This window comes from Drosophila grimshawi, unplaced genomic scaffold, assembly GCF_018153295.1.
Source record: "Drosophila grimshawi isolate 15287-2541.00 unplaced genomic scaffold, ASM1815329v1 contig_848, whole genome shotgun sequence".
In the NCBI taxonomy this organism is placed as follows: domain Eukaryota; kingdom Metazoa; phylum Arthropoda; class Insecta; order Diptera; family Drosophilidae; genus Drosophila; species Drosophila grimshawi.
This window is the reverse complement of record NW_025063692.1, coordinates 17,352,242-17,376,340: the sequence shown is the minus strand read 5'-3', so window position 1 is coordinate 17,376,340 and position 24,099 is coordinate 17,352,242. Positions and strand designations below refer to the sequence as shown.

The 24,099-nt window shown below is 37.1% G+C and overlaps 4 protein-coding genes across 7 annotated transcripts; 2 read left to right on the top strand and 2 right to left on the bottom strand.

The window, feature by feature from the left end:
* The first annotated feature begins 1,270 nt into the window (after nt 1-1,270).
* On the top strand, nt 1,271-20,190 carry LOC6565132 (b(0,+)-type amino acid transporter 1). 3 transcript variants are annotated; one of them, XM_001991633.2, is made up of 9 exons: nt 1,271-1,373; nt 13,014-13,185; nt 13,411-13,457; nt 15,444-15,545; nt 16,471-16,713; nt 16,882-17,380; nt 17,547-17,643; nt 18,363-18,681; nt 18,785-20,190. In XM_001991633.2, the coding sequence occupies exons 1-9, from the start codon at nt 1,325-1,327 to the stop codon at nt 18,853-18,855; spliced, it is 1,599 nt and encodes a 532-aa protein (XP_001991669.1). In that variant the 5' UTR covers nt 1,271-1,324; the 3' UTR covers nt 18,856-20,190. The 3 variants fall into 3 exon arrangements, with proteins under 3 accessions (XP_001991669.1, XP_043071863.1, XP_032593765.1); XM_032737874.2 differs by lacking the exon at nt 1,271-1,373 and adding an exon at nt 11,967-12,503; XM_043215928.1 differs by lacking the exons at nt 1,271-1,373; nt 18,363-18,681; nt 18,785-20,190 and adding an exon at nt 11,961-12,503 and having other exon boundaries at nt 17,561-17,615.
* Nucleotides 20,191-21,120: 930 nt separating this feature from the next.
* LOC6565133 (nucleoside diphosphate kinase 6) lies at nt 21,121-21,985 on the bottom strand. The gene is made up of 2 exons (XM_001991634.2): nt 21,505-21,985; nt 21,121-21,438 (listed from the first exon to the last, which is right to left on the bottom strand). The coding sequence occupies exons 1-2, from the start codon at nt 21,702-21,704 to the stop codon at nt 21,177-21,179; spliced, it is 462 nt and encodes a 153-aa protein (XP_001991670.1). The 5' UTR covers nt 21,705-21,985; the 3' UTR covers nt 21,121-21,176.
* Nucleotides 21,986-22,090: 105 nt separating this feature from the next.
* Nucleotides 22,091-22,829, top strand: LOC6565134 (probable 28S ribosomal protein S25, mitochondrial). Its single transcript, XM_001991635.2, has 3 exons — nt 22,091-22,303; nt 22,377-22,571; nt 22,634-22,829. The coding sequence occupies exons 1-3, from the start codon at nt 22,167-22,169 to the stop codon at nt 22,803-22,805; spliced, it is 504 nt and encodes a 167-aa protein (XP_001991671.1). The 5' UTR covers nt 22,091-22,166; the 3' UTR covers nt 22,806-22,829.
* Nucleotides 22,829-23,750, bottom strand: LOC6565135 (probable RNA-binding protein 18). 2 transcript variants are annotated; one of them, XM_001991636.2, is made up of 3 exons: nt 23,619-23,750; nt 23,304-23,517; nt 22,829-23,231 (listed from the first exon to the last, which is right to left on the bottom strand). In XM_001991636.2, exons 2-3 carry the CDS (start codon nt 23,496-23,498, stop codon nt 22,926-22,928), a joined length of 501 nt encoding a protein of 166 aa, XP_001991672.1. In that variant the 5' UTR covers nt 23,499-23,517; nt 23,619-23,750; the 3' UTR covers nt 22,829-22,925. The 2 variants fall into 2 exon arrangements, with proteins under 2 accessions (XP_001991672.1, XP_032593839.1); XM_032737948.1 differs by having other exon boundaries at nt 23,304-23,471; nt 23,619-23,680.
* Between the last annotated feature and the right edge of the window lie 349 nt (nt 23,751-24,099).

Here is a 24,099-nt window from a genome sequence, read left to right as displayed (position 1 = left end):
CTATTTCCAAAGTCGTCCATAATTCATCTGTTTCATTAATATAAATTTGAAGTTGAGTTATTATACAAATAACGTTACAACTTGTTGTCCTACTGTGGAGAGAGAACGACTCCTGCTAGGCCTGATTTAAGTCCAAGCATCGTTTGTGAAAAGTATTTATGAGTTGCATCCATGCATATTGTTCAGATACATATATACATTCGTATTGAGTTATGTATGTAAAAGTGTTCTGTCGATCAGCTAGCAAAAGCTAAAATGGTGTTCAGAACCGAGATGCAACACGCCTCCAGCTACTTGAATGTGCATATTATCAACCCCATTGTAGCTGGCTTACGATACGACTCCTCTCTCTCTCTCTCACACTCACACTCTCTCTCTCTCTCTCCCTCTCCATATCTCTCTCTATCTCTCTCTCTCTCTGACTATGTGTGTGTGTCTTTTTTACGCACCTTTTTCGCTCGCTATTTGCCTCTCTCAGTTTGGCAGTTCGATTTGAAGGGCAGGCGAAAGCTCGCCGAGGAAAAGAGCAATAAGTAACTGGGAAAAGCTGCTCAGAAGCAAGTGCCCAACACTGTGCAGCAAAATCGATACTGATAATAGCATAAAACAATATATGCACTTAATTCAATATATATGTTCAAGTAGAAGTATATAAAATTTAGCATACTTATAAGCATAAAATGCAGACACCAATCAATTTAAAAATATATATTTATTTATACATGAGATTTATAAGACGTTTATAAACTGTACAGTTTGATTTGTTTGTGCCGAAATTGGTATCTGGAATATGTGAAAAGAGTCTTTTTTTAGTTACATTCATATTTAACTTTAATGTTAACACATTTCATTTAATCTATTTATAAAATTTACAATGAAAGCTTTTTCATGAATGCTTTGAGTCAATTATAGTTAAGCAAATGGATTTTACGGTTCTAATGGTGATTGTATTATTGATTAATAGATACGGTCTAAGTGCACAAACTGAACAACTACAATTAAAGTAGATGACTTCAGAATTCGATGTGCATTCATAAATGTGATGCAACTTGAACGTTTCAAAACGTAATTTGCGCAGTTACATTACAGTGTAGGCGTTAATTTTGTCGTTGAGTGTAAACATCGTTTATTCGTAGTACGACGTGGCGACACAACAGTGTGGCAACAGAGGCAGCAGAGGCAGCAGAGGCAACGGAGGCAACAGAGGCAGAAGAGGCAACCGACGCAGCGACGCCTAATGTATAAATACTGAGAGCCAGACGCGTCCGCTTTCATTCTCTTGTAGTGTTTAAAGTGACATGAAAGTGGTGCACTGCAACAAGTCATGTATCAGCATGTCCAACCAAGCAACACAAATCATATTTATGCCGACGGTGAGTGTGGGTGGAACTCTTACTACTACAACTACTGCTTCTGCTACAACTACTTCGACTACTTCAACTACCACTACTGATATGATGTCACTGTAGTCAAGTTCGGCTTTGGCTCTCAATTATCTTCTTTTTTTTTGTTTGCTTGCTTGCAAATTAGTGTGCATATTTTTTTTAGTCGCGTGCTAAGTGCAGTTACAGTTACAGTTACAGTTTACAGTTTACAGTGCAGTTGCAAAAGAGAGTAGAAAATAAATGAGTAAAAATAAATGAAGTCAAACAGTGCGTATGAGCTATATTTGTTTGAGTTGATCCATTGTTAAGCTGTTAAGCTGTTGTCTGGGCAAAGGCGTGCACAAACAAATTATAATATAAATATAACGAAAATACAAGTAAATAAGTAAGTAAAGTAAAAACCCTAAATGGGCTGAGATAATCACAAAACGCCCGAGTCAAAGTGCTAATCGAGCGCATGCGCGAAATACGCCACAAAAAATACCGGGTAAATATTTGGCGGACGAATGTTCGTGCATTGACTGTCTGACAATGTATGTGTGTGAACTCTGTGTGTGTGTGTGTGTGTACTACATAAAATAATGCACATGTACATAAGCCGAATGGTGTGTGTGTGTGTGTGTGTGCCTGTGGAACAGCTGTTTGGTTAAGCCTAATGCAATTGCAAGCGACACGCGATGCGTGCAACAGTGGCAACAACACCCAAAAAACGGGGTCACTGTTTCCGTGCCCTTGCCACAATATATATATTACCACACACACACACACACACACACATACACACATACACACATACACAGAAACTGCTATAAGTACCAGCATCAAAGGCGACAACATGAATTTAAAATTGCACATAAGCTAATGTGTACTTATGTACGTATATATGTATGTATGTATGTGTATGTATGTATGTATGTATGTTATGTACAAATGTGCACATTTATATATGTACAACAAATATGTATGTGTGTGTATGTCTTTCGCAATGTTAATTGTAATGCATTGTGCTTATACATTGCTTTAGCTTCTACGCCGGAATGTTTGTGTGTTCATATGCACAAACATACATACAGACATACGTACAGAGGTGCACAGATGCATGTACATTTAGCCGTGATTTCAGAGCCAACCACTTGCTGTGCAACGTGTTACGCAACAGTTCACAGCAACATTGTTGGCGGCATCAGTCTCAGTGTTTGGCTTCAACTGTACCCCAAAAAGGCAACGAAGGAATTTGTCAACTGCGCAGCGAATATCAAATTGTTCTCGCTCGACTGATTGGCTGACTGACTGACTGATTGACTGACTGATTGACTGGTTGGTTGACTGGTTGACTGATTGATTGGTGTTCGTTGTTAAGTCTGCGCAACTAAATATTTAAACAGTATTTTTATGGCATTTAAATGTTTGCCACGTGCCTGCCACAAGATCGAAAAGTCGATCGTTTTAAAATTTATTTTCAAAAATCTCTGAAAATGCGCCGCCCTGTTTGGCAAATGGCTGTTCAAGATCATCTTCTATTCCAGACAATCTTCAAAGGCGTAATTTGTCCAAATGTGTGCAATTTTAAGATAACGTTGATAGCTGTTTTCATTGCTCCTTAACTATTTTTATATAAATAAATTGTGAAAGGGGCTAAAAAATATTGATTGGCTTTACTTTTTACTTGTGACTTTTTTTATATTATAAGTACGATTTTTTTTTAAAATTATTTATGTATTAATTTTTGACAGCAGCGTAGAGATAAAATAACTTGACTTATCTCTATTAGAGATATGTGTTTGATGAACAGCTTTAACAGTTCAACTCAAAATTGATAAACTTCACGTTGTATATATATGCATGTCTCCATACATACACACACATACATATATATATATATAGAATATTTGGATGGTTGTCACTTGTTATTGCGTTTTGCGCTTGTTTTGAAAAACTTTTGCAATTAGTGGCTTGTGGCTTGCGGTCTGTTTACTGTCGCCTGCTTTTAATCACAGGCATCGTATTACCAGAGTAGAGTAAGCCAATATGCGCATTATATAAGCCACAACTATTTGCCGTTCATTGTTTTCAACTAAGCCAACCAACTGAATGAAAATAAGCAGGTGCCACAGCAGCCAACAACAAGCCAAGGTCGATGTCAGAAAACCACAAAGAGAAATATAATCAAATGGATAGCTCTGAGTATCCTTCAGCCAACCCTTCCATAAAAATATGGAAATTAATGCAAAGGTTTAAAGGAAGCTCCTCCGATTTCATAGAGTGGATTGAAATATAATACATTTAAATGTGGGTTGTTGGTTGCATTTTTGAATCGAAGTTTCGGCTTGAACCAACCCTTAAGTTGGGAACAGAAGAGAAAGGAACCAATATTTTAAATTAGGAACGTAGGTTCAAAGTTTAAACACAAAAATGATCAAATGCGCATCTAATAAATAGATAAATAGTTAGGGTATAGAATATTGAATGCCAAGCACTTTATCATTTTGTGTTTGTTTGTCAAACAAATAATAATAGTTAGTTTATTTTAGTTTATGTATTTGAACGCTCCTCAAATCAGTTTGATTTATGAGCATATTTATCGTAATATTATTTCTTAAATGACTTGCAATAATTTGAAACAACAAGCGAGAAAAAAAAACAACAACCATTCAGCTAATTGTTTTTCCAAATAATACTTTCCTCTTTAATGAGTTGTTTGCATGTTCATATAAGGCAAGCTTAAGTTTTGAAGTCTGTCTGTTTTGAAGTACTCTGCTCATCAGTGGAGCACTCAGGCAGCTCGAGGACCTTGGAGCGACCCTTTATTTTTTGTTGTCTAGGGTTAACTGGTAGCAGCAACAACGCAGTGCAAAACAAAAGCCGGAGATAGAGGAGGAGAGGAGAGGAGGAGGAGGCAATAGGGCAGCAGCCGGCAAGTATATTGTTTAGGCAATGTGGCATCCTTTCGGGCTGGCATCGCATTGCTCTGCTCTGCTCTGCTCTGCTCTGCTCTGCTCTGCTCGGCTGATAGCAGCTCGGCTACACTTTGGGGTGGCTTCTGCTCCTGGTCGTCGGCGGCAATGTGACAGTGAAAGTGCGCAGCACTAAAGCAGCCTGCGACGTGCTATTAGCCATGCTTACGACTACTCAACTCAGACTCAGTCTCAGTTTCAGTCAGGATGTCATGGCAAGGACATCCAATTAGGCGCATGCGCCAAGCGAAAGCTTTTTAGCTTAATCTCTGCCCATGCTGTCACTCTGTACGTGTGTGTGTGTGTGTCTGAGTGTGTGTATGTGTGGAATATATTTTTATTCATTATTTGTGTGTGTGTGTGTGTGTGTATTGCTGGTAGCCGGTTTTAATGCCTTTTTGTGTGTGCAGAGAACAGGTGGCCAGGAGTCCTTACCCTGATTAAAAGTGTCTATATATATATATATATATATATATATATGTATATAGGCTTTTGTGTGTGTGCCACGTGTAGCAACTGTAGCCAGAAAATTAAATGTTTATTATCAAGTGAAAAGAAGACCTTAAACAACTTTGTTCTCAATGAATGAAAAGTCACAACAAAAGACACAAATTACAACTAAAGCATTGATGTACTTAGCCATGGAACAAAATAGAAATAAATATAATATATATAAATATAATATATAAAAATATAATATGTACACACAAATTTAAATTGCCTAAGATAAATATTGAAAGTGTCATTTTTCACTAACTATTTTGTGGTCTGATTAGGTTTTTAATTTTTATTAATTTGTTTTTTAATTTTTAAGAATTCCTACATAATTTAATCAACTTGTTTTTTAACTTGTTGTATTTTTTTTTGTGTCCACTGACGTTAGTTGACATTAAATAAATATGTATATAAATAAATGCATTCGTATATATTTGTATGGATTTATATATGTATGCATCAACATGTTGTTCGTGTGCTCGATGCTGTCAGCAGTGCGATAGGACCACAAATCGTAGGGTGTTCGCCTTGCCATGTCTGACCTAAGCCAAAAGTGTGCATGCTGCGGCAATATGTCCCTCGGACAAGGGCACAAAGTCGAGGCTGTTGCGACGAGCCCCTAAAATTTATGCCCCCAACAACCTCGACGCTTTTATACACGCACACACACACACACACACACACACACGCACACACACACACACACACACACACACACACACACACACACACACACATACACTGCCTATTTAAGTATCTGCTGTGCTGTTGCTGTACCGCAACCAAGAATTGAGTTGAACATCCTGCCGACAGATGGCTCAACCCCAATTCTGTTAACCCTCCACCCAGCACCCCATCTCTCAATCTCGTTCTCTCTCGTTCTCTCTCTGACTCTCTCGCTGTCTTATTTTTTCGGTTGATTCGTGTCAGACTTGTGTATTCTATTCATAGCTGGGCAGCACAGAAACAACAGCAACAACGAAGAAACAATTTCACAAAAATATTCGCGTGCGTCCCGAAATACGAAATATAAAATACAAATTTGTTTAATTCACTCGAGTTAGGCAAACGATAACTTTTCTTAGCTGCTGTTGGACAAAAAAAAAAAAAAAAACATTACCAGTTCTCTTTTTCTTCTTTTTTTTTTTTGCTGAGGGATAACAGGTTATGTGTTGCTTTTCAAATGTAAATTTCTTAATAAATTAAGCGACGAAATTGGCTTTTCTATTTTTTTTTTCTTTTCTCTGTTTTCTGTATTTTGCAGTCACACAGCTAGAATTTTCAATTTACGAGTGTCTTTGGATCTCAGCAGCTGGACTGTGAATTGCTCAGCAAATGAATTTATCGCTTTGTAATTATTATGGCTGATCATTAGCGTCAACGTCATCATCATCATCATCAGCATCATTATCATCATCATCAATTAGTGGAGGGGGGGGGGGGGGGGGACAGTGTGGGCACCGGCGAGCTTGCTATGAAGTTGGTGCGTCACGAGCCAAATAAAAATCAATTGAGTTAAATTGAAAGGCGCACCGACACGTCGGCAAAAACATTAAAAAAAAAAAGAATATAAAACAAAGAAAAGTGTATATATATAAATAATGACGACCAGACCGATAGCGATGGCGATAACGATAACGATAACGATATGAAATGTGTCAAACAGACAAAATGCAAGATTTGCAGAACAGGATGCAAAAGAAGACGAAAAGTGCCCAAAGCTGACAATCCGACAAGATTACGGTAAACGAAATAAGCTTTGAATCGAGCAAATCCGTCCGTCTATCGACAGCACTACAAATACCAATACACAAATAAATATTCGAGCCTGGGTATGCAAATACAGCTGCACAGACAGACATATGTATGTATATGTAAAATGTCGAGTCTTTGTTATGACTATATATGTATATAACTGTAAGTGGATGTACAGTTAATTATTGATGATTGTTAAAATTAAATGGGACGAAAAAAAAAACTAGCGACCTTTAAAAGTTCTCTATAGAAATTGTGCACCTGGAATTTAACACGTGTTCTTTGGTGAGTTGGTGAACAAGTGAAAAATAAATCCTGTTTATAAATCGCATATTAATATTTAATTGACACAGACTTGTAGATATTCATTGAATATTGATATTTATCGATTTTCTCGTGGAACTGTGGAAAAAATGCCATTTATCTGAGAATGCCAAATCTATAAATTTGAATCTCAAAAATCGATGCAAAATCAAATCGGGTTCAACTAGAAGAGCTCCAATCAAAATAAAAGCAGGGTGACATACGAAGAAAGGCAATAAGACAATAAGACAATAAAAAATAACAAAAGAAACACGCAACTGCAGTTTATTGCCAGTAAGCAATTTGCATTTCTCATATAACAGCCACACCAATAAGCCACCCCCCGCCCCCACCTCCCCCCCCACTCGACATCCTGCTGAGCAAACTTGACATTGACTTTGCAATTGCTGCACTAGCGGTACACACACACACACACACATGCATGTACAGTTGCGGTCAAAATAATTGAAATGCTGCTATATTATATGGCTCATATAAAAATATGGCTTCTTTTTTTGCAATATAAAGAAAAATTCAATTCAAGCTGTAAGGCAACAACTGATTGGTTTCTCATCTGGCAATGATTTCAAATACTATTATTTTTTCACATACGAAACGTAGTTTTGCTGAGAATGCGTCACTATTATTCCACTACTGTAATTTTGATTGGCTCATTTGTGATACATTTAAAGTCTTTAATATTTTTGTTCTTTTCACCTTTTAATGCTTACGTATGTATTCAGTATTTATTGCTTGTGTTCAAACACAGTTTTCAACATTTTTTAACTACATTCTTTTTAACTACGTTTTTGTTTTTTATTTAGCAATTTCCAAGACATACTAATATTTTGAGCGCAGCTGTGTGTGCAAGTTTGTTACAATGCCGAGTTCTCGTTAATTGCGAGAGGCAAATGCAAAATAAACAGAAAACGATACATTTCAATTAAGGAACAAATTATTTCGACAGTATCCAATATCAAAAAGCGGAGCCAAGGGCTATTCGAGACGAAGGCATAGAAACCGACCGAGTAACAAATACAAATTTATACTTGTACTCAAATATCGTTTATCTGTATGTGGTATAGGATTTCTGTAATAATACAACAGCCCGATAATATCCTAATAAATACTTACGCTCAGTCTGAGTGAGGCTCCAAGGATCGACTAGAAAGCAATAATATTTCATATCATATTCCCTACAGGCCACTCAGAACTCTATAGGCTATTCAAATCAATAGTTTTCATCGTTTCCTTTGCGATATCAATTTAAATGTGATAAAGAGGCGTGCTTAAAACCAGCTTAAAACTTTTCCGTTTCCCGTTTCCGTTTCCGTTTCCGTTTTTACATGCATAAATTAGTGATGCCAATTTAGCTTTTTCTAGCGAATGATCAAATGTTTTAATGCGTAATGCGACAAACAGAAAATAAACAATCAAGCAAAGCGTGGCATAAACCTTGTTTTTAGTCAATATTAAAATCAGTTGAGATTGTTTTTGTTATTGTTTTCTTTATTATGCTATTTGTTTTGATACAAATATCAATTAACAGCTATTTTCGCTCATTAAAGTTTGTCAACACTGATGTACAAACAAGCACACGTGCACATACATCATGACTGACACATTTGCACATACATTGTATATTAAATTGACACGCTTGTGCATGCAACCATGATGTACACATACATACTCAAATGTACATACATACATGCATACGGTTTGTCTTCTTCTTTTTGTTTTTGTTTTTAAGTACATACTTTGTGCCACAGATAAAGGTAATTTTCACCCTCTCTGCGCTCTCGACTTGAAGTTTAATGGGCCACCAACACATAGTAAATCTAAAAAATGTAGAAACAATTACACAAAAAAAAAAAAGCATTTATTTTAATTTGGACACATGCCAATAATAGTGCCCCGCGTCCGCTTAGCAGTCCTAACCCATCTCACAATGCCTTTCATATTTGAAATTTTCATTTGCATTAGAAAAACACAAATAAAAACCAAAAAAAAAAAAAAAGAAGAAGATAAAAGCAGCGGTCAGCGCGTGATTATTAGTCATTTGATGAAGACGCCGTTCCGTTCGTTTTTGTCGCTGTCGCTGTCACTGCCGACGTCGCGACGTTGGCGTTGACGCTAACGCTCGCAGTCGACGCCAAGTGCGATTTTTTGCGTCACAGCATGGAAAGTGGAGGGGAACTGGAGGTAGGCAGAGAGAAAGAGAGAGGGAAAGCGAGAGGGAGAGAGAGAGAGAGAGGAGCTCAGTTTCGCATAAATATTAGGTTTGTTAATACCAGTACTTAATGACAAGCACCAAACACCAAAACAAAGTCAGCCGCTGTCCAATGTCCAGTAAAAACTGTTATGTATGTATGTGTGTCTGTGTGTGTGTACATCTGCATAACTCCAGCAGTTTACTTGCCAAATGTGAATAAAGGGTATATGCACTCACCTGTAAATTCGAACAAAAAACAAAAATCTTTGCTAAAAAAGGATATGTGTGTAAATATATATTTATATATATATATATATTTCAGTTTAAGGATCACGCAAACATCTCAACGTTTTCAGACTCAGTACAGAGCATTGCGCAGTCGGAAAATTACTTATTTCGCTAGTTGAGTTGCTTAAATAATTAACGAAAGAACAAAAAACAACCGATCGTGTGACCGACTAACCAGCGTCACACATACACACACTCGTAGCTATACATCTATGCATGCACATATATACACACATACACACACACACACACACATACCTCTCCCACTGTCTATTTGTCTTTATGTCTACGTGCGAATCAGATCGTCTGCCACTGTGCCGCTCGTTGATGAAGTTGTGCTGATTTTAGATAGGATCACCTATCTGGCAATGCCATTGGAAAAAAACGTCAATTTTTATGAAAGAAAAAGACGAAAGCCAATTTGAAATCAACTCTTTTCACATAAAAAAATTGCTTTATTTCGAGAATTAAAAAAAAAATCTGACTTAGGTGCTAAAAGAAAATTTCCTTTTAAAATTAGTTTAAAAAAAGATCGGCTTTCTTCTCTTCATTCGTGACAGTTTTTGTCTTAGGGATCATTCGCTAAATTCTAGCATGTTTAGGTGCTAAAAGAACATTTCTTATAAAAATGAAAAAAAAAGTCGTCGTTTTTCTTCCCAGTTTTTTATTATTTTGTTTTTGTTTTCAATCCCGTAGATAAAACTGCGTGAATTTAGTATTTCTATTAATATTCATATTTGTTTACTGTTTATCTCATCGAGATTGTCTCCATCAATGCAGCCGACTTAAATAAATATATATTTTTTTAATTTCGACGTAGTCTTCGGCTTTTCCCATCCTTTTCGCGTTGAAGCCAATATCTAACACTGTATAAGTAACACTTGGGAAAAGTATTAGTGTTGTTCATACGTCAAAAGAGTGTTGTATAAATTCCGCGTGACTTTTATGACAGAAACATTGACAATGAATATCGACAGAGAAATAAGACGAGAGGACGCGACTATGAGCTACCCTGTACTGTATTGAGGTCAGCGGCTATGCTGATTCATCTCTAAGCTGATCAGTTTGAAAAAAAACTGAAAAAAAACCTGAAAAAAGTGCAACTTAAACATGAAGAAAAAGTCATTAATATATTTCCATTTAAGTTAATCAAAGATTCACCAAAGATATATATTAATAATCGATTCTCTCAGGATTGGGTGGGAGCTTATATAACGGAGCGAAAGTAAATATATAAAAATTCCGCCATTTTGTACACGCAGGATAAGGGATCCATAAAAAGAAAAAAAAATGAATCTTTATTGACAGTTTATATGTAATATCTCGTAGATAGATGGCTAAGTTGATTATCCGTAGATATTTAATTGCTCGTTGACAGTTTATATGTACTATGGCTAAGTTGATTATCCGTAGATATTTAATTGCTCGTTAAGTACACTTGCAGAATTGAATTGTTTGCCTTGCTTATATTCAGCTTGTATAGAAGGTATATAATAATATTTACAATAATACACAAAAATTCGCTTTCCTATGCTTATATTTGAATTAGTTGCTGCGCATATATTATGTATGTCTGTGTACATAAATACATATATATATATGTTTGTAAACTTTTGTTATTTATTATATATATATATATATATATACATGTGAGGGAGTATAGATATACTCTCGTCCGTAGCTACACAGAGGAGTGAGACAGATTCAGTAATTTTCTGTTCTGTTGTTGAGCAAAATACGGTCCAAAGCTACAATTGGGTCATCATCAATAGAAGAACATTGATCTGTGAAGCACATCTCTCAGTAGAACATGCCACATTGTTGGCAACTAGCAAGCGAGGTGCAAAGTTCAAGATACTTTATCGAGTGCTCAAATTCTGTGACGTATCAACGATAATCGATGGACTAAGTAACGGCAACACATGACCATTAACTGGGGGAATGTCTCTATTAATATGCAGACAATTGGGATACACATAAGATGAAAATCATTTAAGGTACTTGATGCCCCATTCATTGGACAGAGTGAGAGAGAGAGAGAGAGAGAGAGAGATAGTGGGAGAGAGAGTGGGAAATTTGCTAATTGGAAAACTCAGAGTTCGGGTCCATGCTTTACATGCCACTGCCTGCTGCCTGCTGCTGCAGTTTTGATTGAGCGACGAACTAGGCGAGGCGACTATAGAAACTCTAACATCGTAGACAGACAAAGGAAACAACAATAAAATGGACACATGACGATAAGGCCACCAACTAAAAAAAATACATTTAATTCCGATGGTGTTCAACATATTTACATAGATACTCATACATGTACATATTGCCAAAAAACAACTGTTATAAATAGAGGCGGCATACAGAGGCAGAGACAGAGAATTAAATAAATATATTGTGAGAAATATGTTCACCTTCGCTTCACTAAATTTCATTAAATTTGTGTCTGCATAATATTCTACAGTAGCGGCAGCCAAGCAGCAGCAGCGCTATAAAAATCTATAACAAGTTGCAAAGGCGAACGGCAAAGTCAAGAAAAGCCGAAAATCTCAAAACATTTTCTGATTTTAGCCGAAAAATGAAATAAATTAACGAACGAGGACTCGGAATTCACGAGTCGTAAATATAGCGCGACGAAAACTACACACACACACACACACATACATATACCAAATTTTAGCCGGCATTCGTATCACGTACACAGGGCCCGACGGCGCACAGCACCAGCTCGGCGAGCCCGACCGACAAAGAGAGAGCGAGAGAGAGAGAGAGAGCCTAGATCTTTGCTCAGCAGCATCTTGCCATTCGGCATTCGGACTTTTTGCCTTCGGCTCGCATCGTTAGCTTATCAACGGTATTTGATGGGGCGCCAGCAAGCTGTTCCAACAGTTGCCATCGATTAATCGCCCATTGAGCACGCGCTTTTGCCGCTTCAGCAGCATTCAACTTCTGATACAGATTCGCTTTTCGTTCCGTTGTATTCGTTCTTCGCTGGGAGTTGAAATTCGCGGCGAAATAATTTTGGCTATTTTTTATCCGTCCATGCCATGCGCGATAAAATATCACAACTATTTTGCTTGCAAAAAAACGCATGCAAAAATAATACAGCAGATAATAGAGGTGGGTTAATGTATCTCTCTCTCTCTCTCTCTCTGTGTGTGTGGGTATCTTCTGTGTGTGTGTGTGTGTGTGCGTTTGTGTCTATGCCTGCGTGTGTGTGTGTGTGTGTGTATATATATGTTAGTGGGTGCCGCTATTGATGATGATACCGCCCAATGCGTAAGGCATTCGTTAGCCAAGGCTAAAAACCAAAAATGTGCCTAATACATGTCTATGTACATATGTATGTATGTACGTGTGTGTGTACATATGTATGTACGTATGTGTATCGAAAATAGCCACACTGTGCAGAAATTTTGTTTATCTGTTTGAAAAAGACACTAATTTAGCTAGTCGCCGATGATATCCCTATCTTTAAACAGTGTGTGTGCTTTTTTTTTTTTTTTTTTTTTTTTTTGATAATTTTTGTTGTAACGAGAATTTTTTTGATTTTGTTATTGTTTGAACTAATCTGTGATTGCATTTTGTTCTGTGATTTGCCACGTGCGACTCTTAAATGATACCGTGTAGGACATAATGTGCCAACAAAAGCAACGAGCAATGGGACAATGTGTGCCAATGGGTCTCTTGGGACAGAAGGGCCCGAAGCGACAGAGACCGACTCATCAGGGACCGGGCGGATGCGGAAGCCGTTGGAGAGGAATGGCTCAACGCAGAACGACACTGTTCACCTCGAGAGAAGGTAAGAATCGGAGTTATATATACATTTACCACAATCCTGCTAAAAATCCTTATAAAAATGTTTTGATTATTGATATTTATCAATATGGTCCTTATCGAAAATAACTGTCATATAACCGAAACGCTCTAATCGATCTATAAATATTGCTTTTAATAGACCTTAGCAAATTACCCTTTCTTTATCAAACTATTAAATCTTTTCTTTCTCTTTGTTTTTGTTCTTTAGGTTGGGCCTCTTCAGTGGGGTGGCTTTAATTGTCGGAACTATGATAGGTAAGTACAATTTTTTTTATAGGTATATCAATTTAATATATCAACGACTAAGCACTGAATACTCCTTGCAAAGTACCACAAATTTTACAGGGTATGTTGGGTGTGCATATGCGAAAAAGCAACGAGCGACGAGTGTGACACACAAATCGCATTTCGGCCATCTAGAATTGCGTCAAGAAATTGTTTTTGTAATTCCCGATTGCGCTGAGCAAAATCATCGTCACATTTTCTTTCTTGAGCTTTCTGGAGGCACGTTTGCCCCAAAAAAAGGAAAAAATACATATATCAGTGCATAAATTTAGAAACATTTGTACCGTATATTTCTCTATATATTTCTGTATATGTCGGCAGTTGTCGCATATATCCGAACATGCGAAATTTCTGAACGTTGCTTCAACTTCTATAATCCAATATAATCTTACAAATATTGATGTGAAAGCCAACAAAATTAGGTCCATGTTTATGTCAAAAATAGTCTGCAGTCGGCTGATAGTATTTACGACCAGTAAATACCCTAAGCTAAGCTTTTTTGGCAATGCTTGTGCTTCATCTTAACTGCGTCCCACTTTCTATGGACAAAAGCGGATATAAAAATATGTTTTGAATGATCTTTAGAAAAGCATTTAGCACAGTGTACGTGACGTATACTTAATATATGTATGTAGCCTATCTGAGAGCCTAACAAGATCTCACACATCGACTAACTTAAACAAGTTTTTAAGTACTCAAAAGATTGAATATACATATATATATATATATATATATATATATATATATATTTGTTTCGTCTCGTTGATCTCATGGAATAAATGATCCACAGTTAAATTCACAGAAAGGAAAATGTTAACTAAGGCCAACTGTAAATATTTGTAATTTGTTAACAATATTTATCACACAAATATATATCTCACAGCACAAAAGAGATAAGTTAATGTATACATATAGATAATATTTCACGAAAAATTGTGTTAATTTATCACCCAAAATAGTGACAACTTAAATTATTTTGTTTTCGATGGAACACAAAAATTTCTTTATGGGTTGGCTTAGGCCTTGTTAGCACCTTCCAATAATTGAATAATCCACACATTATTTTCGAAGAAAAACCAGTTTTTAGTTTATCTGCAAAATTGCAAAGCTTCGACTTTAGAAAGTACCTAAATGGTATATGTATGTGTGTTAGATCTATTCAGAAGTTGGACAGAGTATCTTTAAGTCGAATATCTTTCTGCTAGAGTATTCTTACGTGTTTTTTTTTTTTTTTATATCAATAAACTTATTTCTGATGAACACTTGCCGCAATCTTTATTTGTTTGGATAGCAATCAAACTCAAATATTATATGACCCGTGCATACACGTCACATGTATATAAGTATGTATGTATGTATATATACAGCATGAGTTTTAAACTAAATATGAATCCATCTGCACATTTGACCTTAGACGTTGTCGTTGTTTGGCTCACGCAATCTTGAAGTTCAGCACGCAATCCTTAAACTTAACCAGACGCACCCAGCTCTCCCCCGCTCAGACCACGCAACTGAATGTATGTATGTATATATATATATACATATATATTTATGTACGCAAGTACGTATCTTATTGGTACTATTATTCAGCTTTTAAGTGAAAGCGGCTGTGAAGCTTTTAATGGACACACTCGTGTGGCCTGTGCAAAAAAGCTTTCAGCTGATGACGTTTCACGCTGATGCGTGGGTTCAAAGCTTCCGGACAGCCGGAAGTCTGCGACGAATCAATACATATACATATGTATATATATATACACACACACACACACATATATATGTATAAATACATATTGCTGACGCAAAAGGGCAACCACAGCAGCGCAAAGCGATGAAAAGCAAAGCAGCTGCTGTCTTTTAAAAATGCCTATGCCACTTACTCATCTCATCTCATTCACATTCATATTGGTAATGGTTTTCAATGGATTTGATCAAGTGTGGATCTTGCACTATTTTCAGGGTCTGGAATATTTGTGTCACCCTCTGGTTTACTGGTTCGCACCGGTTCCGTTGGAGTTAGCTTCGTAATTTGGCTTGCCTGTGGCGTCCTCTCATTGTTGGGTAAGTACATCATCACTCATTGTCATCATTAACATATTACAGTTATCAAGAACTAAATGCATTCCGATCAAGTTTATCAGGCGCACGAATAAATCAAGTCAGAGGGTTCTAGACGAGACAAAGACAGTCATTATTTCCACCTTCATAGTTTATATCTCTGTATAATCCGGTAAACAAAACAATAAACAAGATATTTATGACGCGTATTTCGAATTGCTGATTATATCATAAAAAAATGAATCAAGTTCAAGGGCTTTAGTCGGGAGTGCTCGACTTGGCCACAGCCTATTTACGCATTTTAACGAGCTTCTCGAATAATTTTCATATTTTTTTAGCAGATCAAGAAAATTATTATTATTATTATTGCTATTGTGTCTACCTCTGAGCTAACAGCTCTTCAAGCACGAATTCAAGAACTTTTCTCGGATTGATTAAGACATGTTTCCCTAGGATAATACATCTTATTTTTCGCAAGTTAGCATTTAGAATTCGGGCAGATTCCGTCACTGATGAGTCTTCTAAGTCTGTTATTATTATTTGCCCAAATCATTGTCCAAAACCTGGTGCCTCTATCCAGCTATCATCCTAAATATGTTCGGGGAATATGAAATAAAATAACGACATTTCCAGTGCATTGACTATGACTCACTTCAAAGCATATGAAGTTATGGTATTTATTATATATGTAGGTCAGCAAACACAAAACAAAACAAACATTAAAAATGTAAATTAATACGATTACGAGTGAATGGGGTAAATCTTATAATCTCAAAGTGTTTAGTTCTAGAAAAGTCGGATATGTTCACTTCGGACTATTGCTCATCTTTGTGATACCCATTAAGAATCCCATTAAAACAAAATATATTCATTTTTTTATTTTTATTAATTTTGTATAAATAATTTAAAATGTTGTGTTCAATTGTAGGCGCTCTGGCATACGCTGAACTTGGCACAATGAACACCTCGTCTGGTGCGGAATGGGCGTACTTTATGGACGCTTATGGACCGGCGCCGGCGTTTCTATTCTCATGGGTATCGACATTGGTGTTGAAGCCATCTCAAATGGCTATAATATGCTTATCATTTGCACAGTATGCGGTTGAGGCCTTTGTGACGGAATGCGATCCACCCAGGGGTGTTGTCAAAATGGTTGCACTGGTCGCAATTGGTAAGCGATACCCATTCAATTCTTGCCCAGCACGAAAACAAAACTAATTTTGGTTCATTTTTTTCTATCCTTTCTATCCTTTTGTTTTTTCGTTTTTCGTTTTTTCTTTTTTCTTTTTTTTCTTTTTATTTTTTTTCTTTTTTACTGTTTTTGTTTCTGTTTTCACAGTAATGATATTGTTTGTGAATTGCTACAGCGTCAATTTGGGCATGGCCGTGCAGAATATATTCACGGCGGCCAAATTGGTTGCCGTCGTCATTGTTATATGCGGCGGCATTTGGAAGCTCTGCCAGGGAAGTACGCAGCATCTGTCGAATGCATTTACTGGGCCGATGCCAAGCATTGGCGCGATTGCGACAGCATTTTACACTGGCCTCTGGGCATACGATGGCTGGAACAATCTCAACTATGTCACCGAGGAGATTAAGAATCCCAGCAAGAATTTGCCGCGCTCAATTATGATTGGCATACCGCTGGTGACGCTGTGCTATGCACTCATCAATATATCGTATCTGGCGGCAATGTCCGCGCAGGAGATGATTGAGTCTGAGGCGGTCGCTGTCACCTTTGGCAATCGCATCCTGGGCGTCCTCGCCTGGCTAATGCCACTGAGCGTCACTATCAGTACATTTGGTAGTGCTAACGGTACGCTCTTTGCCGCAGGACGGTACGTTACATATTCCAGCCTTCTATATCTCTTTCCTTTCTCCCTCTCCCTTTCTCTCTCTCTCTCTCACACACTTTCTCCCTCTCTCTTTCTCCCCAACTTTACCTTCTTCCCTCTTCGTCATTTTTATGTGTGTATTATTTCTAAACCTTTCTGTCTACTGTAGTCTTTGCTTTGCAGCTAGTCGAGAGGGACATCTGCTCGACATTTTGTCCTATGTACATGTGCGTCGCCTGACTCCGGCTCCTGGCCTCATATTCCACGTAAGTGCTCAGAATACAATAGACACACACACACACCTACAGTCATGGCCATATAAATAGTGCAAGTACACATAATATAAGTTCAAGTTGGTGCTAACTGAAAATGCTGTATAAGTCCATATCCATGATCAAAAAAGTTATTTAAAGCAGGCAACAGCTAAAGTCAAACATAGCAGCCGAGAAAGCCAATTTCATTATTATTTTCTGCATTTTGCATTTCTATTTTTATGAAATATTGTCAGTTTCTGCTATAAAAAAAAACAATGAATTTACACTCAGAAAAAAATCGCCTTGCTATTTAGAAAATCATCTTAAAGTGAAAATCGCCTTAAAAATTAGAATTATGTTCATTATAGAAAGAATTTCGAAATATTCAAAATAAATGTCTTAAAAATGCAGAAGTGTTTGTTTTTCTATTTTTTAGAAATGTTTTCAATATTAAGAAATATGTTTTTAAAAAGACGAAACTAATAAGAAAAAAACTAATGTGGAACTTCTGTAAAAAAGAATTCAGTGAGAATTATACCTATTTTACAGGGTATCTGCTTGACTAGATGATTCATATTTTGTTCACTATAACCTATTTGAAAGGATCATTTTGAAAACGCATAGTCGCTGTTGACGAGCAACGAGCAGCTTCAAAATGTTGAAGAATTTTGATTTGAAACCTTACTAACTAATTGTATCCAATTAATTATGCCCCATTTGTCTTTCAACAGTCGCTAATTGCCTCAGCAATGGTGCTGCATGGCACAATTGATTCGCTGATTGATTTCTTCAGCTTCACCGCGTGGATATTCTATGGTGGCGCGATGCTGGCACTTATCGTGATGCGCTACACCAAACCCAACCATCCACGGCCATACAAAGTGCCAATTATCATTCCCGTTGTGGTCTTGGTCATATCCGTGTATCTCGTTGCAGCGCCCATCATTGAGACGCCTCGCATTGAATACTTGTATGCATTGCTCTTCATCTTTGCGGGCCTCATATTTTATGTGCCCTTCGTCAAACTGGGGATGACGCCTCGCTTTATGAGTGAGTAGACTGAATTGCAACAGATACTTCATATACATATATATATATATATATATATATAGATACTATATTTTTCTTTTTTCCTTCTTTTGTGTTTTTGCAGATAAGGTGACACTGTTCTTTCAGCTGCTGCTGGAAGTGGTGCCAACTTCATCGATGAGCATGTTTGAGTAAAATTACTTTCTCTATGCTCAACAATGTATGTTAGACACCAAATCAATCTTATTCGGATGCAGAGAGATAGCTAGAGAGAGAGAGAGAGAGAGAGAGAGAGAGAGAGAGAGAGAGAGAGAGAGAGAGAGAGAATATGTACTTAGTTCTGCGGAATCTAAATAGCAAAACAAATCCAGAATACTGAAAACAAAAAGCAAAGCAAACATTCACAGATATTTAAAGTTACAAAAAAAAAGAAGAAAATTATATGTATGTCGTTGATTGACAACTATTCCAAATAGTTGGCGCCCACAATTATACAGATGGAGTTTTTGTGCCACGTGCAGGTTACATTCAAAATATAACCTAAATGTACATTTATATGTACAAATATGCTTATCTTCATTAACAAGGCAATGACAAAGTGTTAACTCTTGCAAACTACTAGTGAATTATGTTGACTAGACAGAGTGCAGTCAGTTAAGTGACAATGCAATACAAAAAAAAAAACAAAAAAAAAAATCCAAAGAATAAATAAAATAATACACAAAAACATCAGCAACAAAAAAATTGTGCATTCAAGCAAAGACACTAGAAGTTAAACAATTTGCATTTTATTTATACTTTATAAGAACTAAACGAGCAAATGTTTGACTGGTTAAAAAATACTATTTGAACTATAAGGTCTTCTTCTTCTTCTTCTTCATCTGTTTTTTCAGTTTTTTTTTTAAGCTTATTGCTATTGATTATTGTGAAAATTCCTTATATACGGTACGATTGTTAAAATACTTACTTATAGTGTAATATAAATGAATATTTTGGCTAACGATGCAGAATTCATCTAGTGTCTTTGATTGAGCTCATGAATTAAGCTGCTGCAAATATGGCAAACAGTTCCCATTGTGTGTGTACTTAAGTGCATAGATAAGGTGAAGTCAGCTCAGATCCCAACCACAGGATTAACTTATTTTCGACAAGAAGACGACCCCACCAAAAAACACAAAAACAAAAGACCAAAACAAGTATTTTAAAGTCTCGCTGGAAACCATTGTTGCATTGTTGCACACTGCTGTCATGTCTTCAATTGCATTGTTCTGTATTTAATTGAATTAAGTGAATACGAATCCATGGAGATCAGCTTAAATAGCAATATAAATGTTGACATTGAACGATGAAAACATTGACTAGGTATAGCATAACTACAGTTAAAATGTTTCTAACTTTGGCGCTCGGTTCAAATGTTTGTTGCGCGCGACTTTGTGAAAATCGTAGGACTGCAAATAGGCATAATGCTTTTAATTGATACCAAAGGTTACAAATCGAACAAAAACAAAAAAAAAACAAAAAACAAACAAAAAAAAAAAAAAAACAATAACAGTTAGATTTATACATGCAAATGTGTATGTATTTATTACGTTTGGTAGTGCTTATCGAAATGTTGTAAACTATTCTACAACAAATACACATAGCGTAAGATTTGCGATCATTGAGATGCATACACATTATAATTTCAAATCAGTGCGAATCGCCTTTAAATGCTTAAGTTTGAAAAAGACAGCGTATATCGTGTCGTCTCGCTCGAGTTGTGCTCCATCACATTCTACCTAACATCCATGTGCCAGGCGTCCATGGGTGCACCAAGATTTTGGTTTTCTTTTTTTTTTTTTTTTTCTTTTACTGATGATATGGTCAACCAAAAGAAAGGACATACGTATTGGTGTTGTTCGACGCTAAATAGAACATAAATATAGCATATATTATTACAATTATGCCTTGAGGGGAGGACGTACATACATATACACATAAATACGATACGCATACATATAATTTGTTAAGTTTATAAATTTTATAATTTTATTACAAACTATATATTTACAAGAACTTAAAAGAAATACACGAAAAACAAACAAATCTCTTTCTCTATTTACATACGCATACATACATATGTATGTATTTATGTATTTATATGTACACACGTATGTACTTGCAACGGAGTATAAGTTGTATTATATAACAAACATTTATGAAATAAAGTTTTTAAAACAAATGCCCGTCCACTTTATTGTAATCTGAATGAATGATCACTAGGACAATAAATATATATATATATGTTTATATTACATTATATAGAATGTGACTAGCACGATACTTGCTGTGATTGTGAAAAGCTTTCCAATATAATTGAGGTACAAAAGATTATTTGTGCACATGTGAAAGCTTGCACAGAGTGCATCTGGTTTAAAGTCTAGTTCCTAATGGTAACACAATTTACAAGTTGCAATGTACTTTCGACTCACAAACAATTCATATATTGTTTCTCTGAGAATATTGATTGGCTTGGATCACGCACTTTTACTGTTATTGGCTTGACTGCTGCGGATGCGAGTCACATCGAATTCCGGAAAGAGTATGCCAATCTCCCGCATTGCGGAGGCTTCACTGTCCGAGCCGTGACAGGCATTCCGCGTGTCGGAGAGTCCATAGAGAGCACGAATGGAATCCGGTTCGGTGTAGACCGCCCTAAACACCTTGGTGGGCCCCATGAGTTGGCGCCACTTTTGGATGCATGACTCCGACTGCAGTATGAGGGCGTAACAGGGTCCGCTGCAAGCAAATCAAAATGCATTAGATGAATACAAATTTGCATTTCAATTCTTCATTGTCACGTACCTCTGCATAAAGCTTGTTAGACGCTGGTAGAAGAATTTACCCTTGTGTTCCGCGTAAAAGCACTCGGATATTTCTTTTGTTATGCGCACCTCCTTGGCTTGCAGGACATCAAAGTTGCTGGCAATCAGCGCCTTCAATTGCCGCAGTGCATAAGTGTTACGCAGCACGTGCGGCTTCAGCAGTGCTAGCGTTATTTCCATAACCAAATTGCGATGTTTGCCTGTTTGTCGTTGTGTCCTTCACGCGACTAGCTCAAGGTTGTTATTTACTAAACAGCAGCTGCTGCAACTAATAATAACTAAAATTCCATAATGGATAAATATCACTAGATCGACAAGAACATGGTATTGAAAATACATTCATTTTTTCATATCGATATTTTCGTGCATATATTTTGAACTATTGTTATTTAATATAGCTGAGCATACAATTTGTCAAAGCATTATAACAAAAATAATACAATTTTAATAACTTATTGTCGATTCTTGTGCCTTGCGCTTATAATTTAAATAACTATAGCAGTGAGTTAAAGTGCAACTATCGATACGCATCAGCTGTTTCTTCGGTTATCGATATCCGCCTTTTTGCCGGAATTACACAAGCGGCCAAAGTTGCCTTAAAATTATTTGTTTTAACTTAAGCTGAATTAATCAATCTTCAAAATGCCGTTCATGAAGGGGCGAGAGCCAATACGGCGCACACTTAAATATCTGAACGCTGGAAAACTGGTGTTAAAGGATAAGGTGCGGATATTCAGCGTCAACTACAACACATACGGCAATCATCATGCTGGCGCCAGGTGATTTGATGAGAAAACATCTATTAGCGTTATTGCTTAACTAACAAATCCAATTCGTATGTGCCCCATTCAGGGACTTTGTCTTTTGGAATATACCACAGATACAATTTCGGAATCCTGATGTTCAGGTTATCACACTGAAAAACATGACACCGTCGCCGTTTGTGCGCTGCTATTTTGACGATGGTCGGGATATACTCATTGACATTGATACTCGGAATCGGGATGAGATCATTGAGCACTTGGTCAAGGTGGTTGGCAAGACACGGTAAGCAGAGAAAATAGCAACCATCTGCGACTCGATTCTGATTTCTTTTTTTTCGGTTCCAGAGAGCAACTGGTCGCGGAGGCACGTTTGGCGGAGAGTAAAGATAATCCGGCCAATTTTGGGTATGGCTGTGAACGGCACTGCATCTGCGAAATACCCGGGCAAGTGTCCTGCCCGGGCACCGTGCCGCTGCCGGAGCAAATGCGTGGCAAATTCAAGTTTGCTCCCAAATAAAACCATTACTTTATTTTTTTTTTATTTGCTGTTTTAATTTTATGTTAATAAATTAAATGAATAGAGTGATTTTTTGCAAGTGCTCGAGAGAATGTTGAGTTTCTTCAGATGAGTTTCAGTTCAGCGTCGCTTGGGCTGCTGCTGTCGATGGTATGGTGCCGATGACTTATTTTTCATGTATTTGCCATGTGGGCCAGTCCGTTGCTGAGTATCACGATCTTTGTTAAATTGGTAGCGCTGAATAAATGGCACGTTTGGCTCACGTCCGATGGGATTCAGTTCCAAATTGTCATCGGTCTGTCGCTCCAGAGTCTTAAGTTTCGCCTCAATGGCACGAATCGCCTCCGCTTTGCTGATCTTCTCCTCCCGCTTGCCGCTGCCTAGCGCTGGAATCTCAATGCGAGGCTTCGGCCTTTGCAGATCATCCTAAACGTTTGATTCATAATAACATAATTATTTTGATTTGATTTTGTGTCGATTTTCATTTTGTTCACTTACGTATTTAATGTTCTTTGCCAAGCGCACAGCTATTGAACGGCTTCCCACATGGGTGCCATCCAGTTTCATCAGCGCATTTGTGGCGCCCTCGTTCTGGGCGAATGTGACGAAGGCGTAACCCCGCGACTGACCGACCATGGGACCGCCCTTGTGGAATAGCATGTCAAACTTGTCGATGGCACCGCATTTTTGCATTAGTTTGAGAAGTTGAAACCGATAGTTGTCAAATGGCAATGTATATATATATATATTAGCACGATTCGGGAACAATTCAAATATCAAACATGTGTGAGCCAATCATAGTTCACAACTCACTCGGTGATGCGCGAGTCCAAATTTCCCACCCAAATGCGTCTGTGCTCCTCGGATATGGCATTGGCCTGTGCGGATGCATTAATGCTGTTGCTGCTACTGCTACTGCTACTGCTGGGCGCAGCGTTTGTTGTGTTTTCCTATAATTAAGTAAAAACATTAGGTTTTTTGTATATTAAACAATATTCTAGTCCACTTTTTACATACAGCATTTGACATTTTTGTTGCAAACTGCATATCGATGTATCTATTTTGCGAGCAAGCGATTTGTCATCGATGATTTTTTCTTTCGATACCTCGTGCTTCTTTCACAATAATCGGCTGTGCGATAATTTGGTATATTTGAATATTTGTTTAATAAAAGTGCTGACATTTCTTGTCAGCATATTACTGGCATGCATCATTTGATTAGATTGGTATACAATTCTAATTAGTTAGCTAATACAATGTGTTGTGCAGCAGACTTTTTACTTGAGTTTATGCA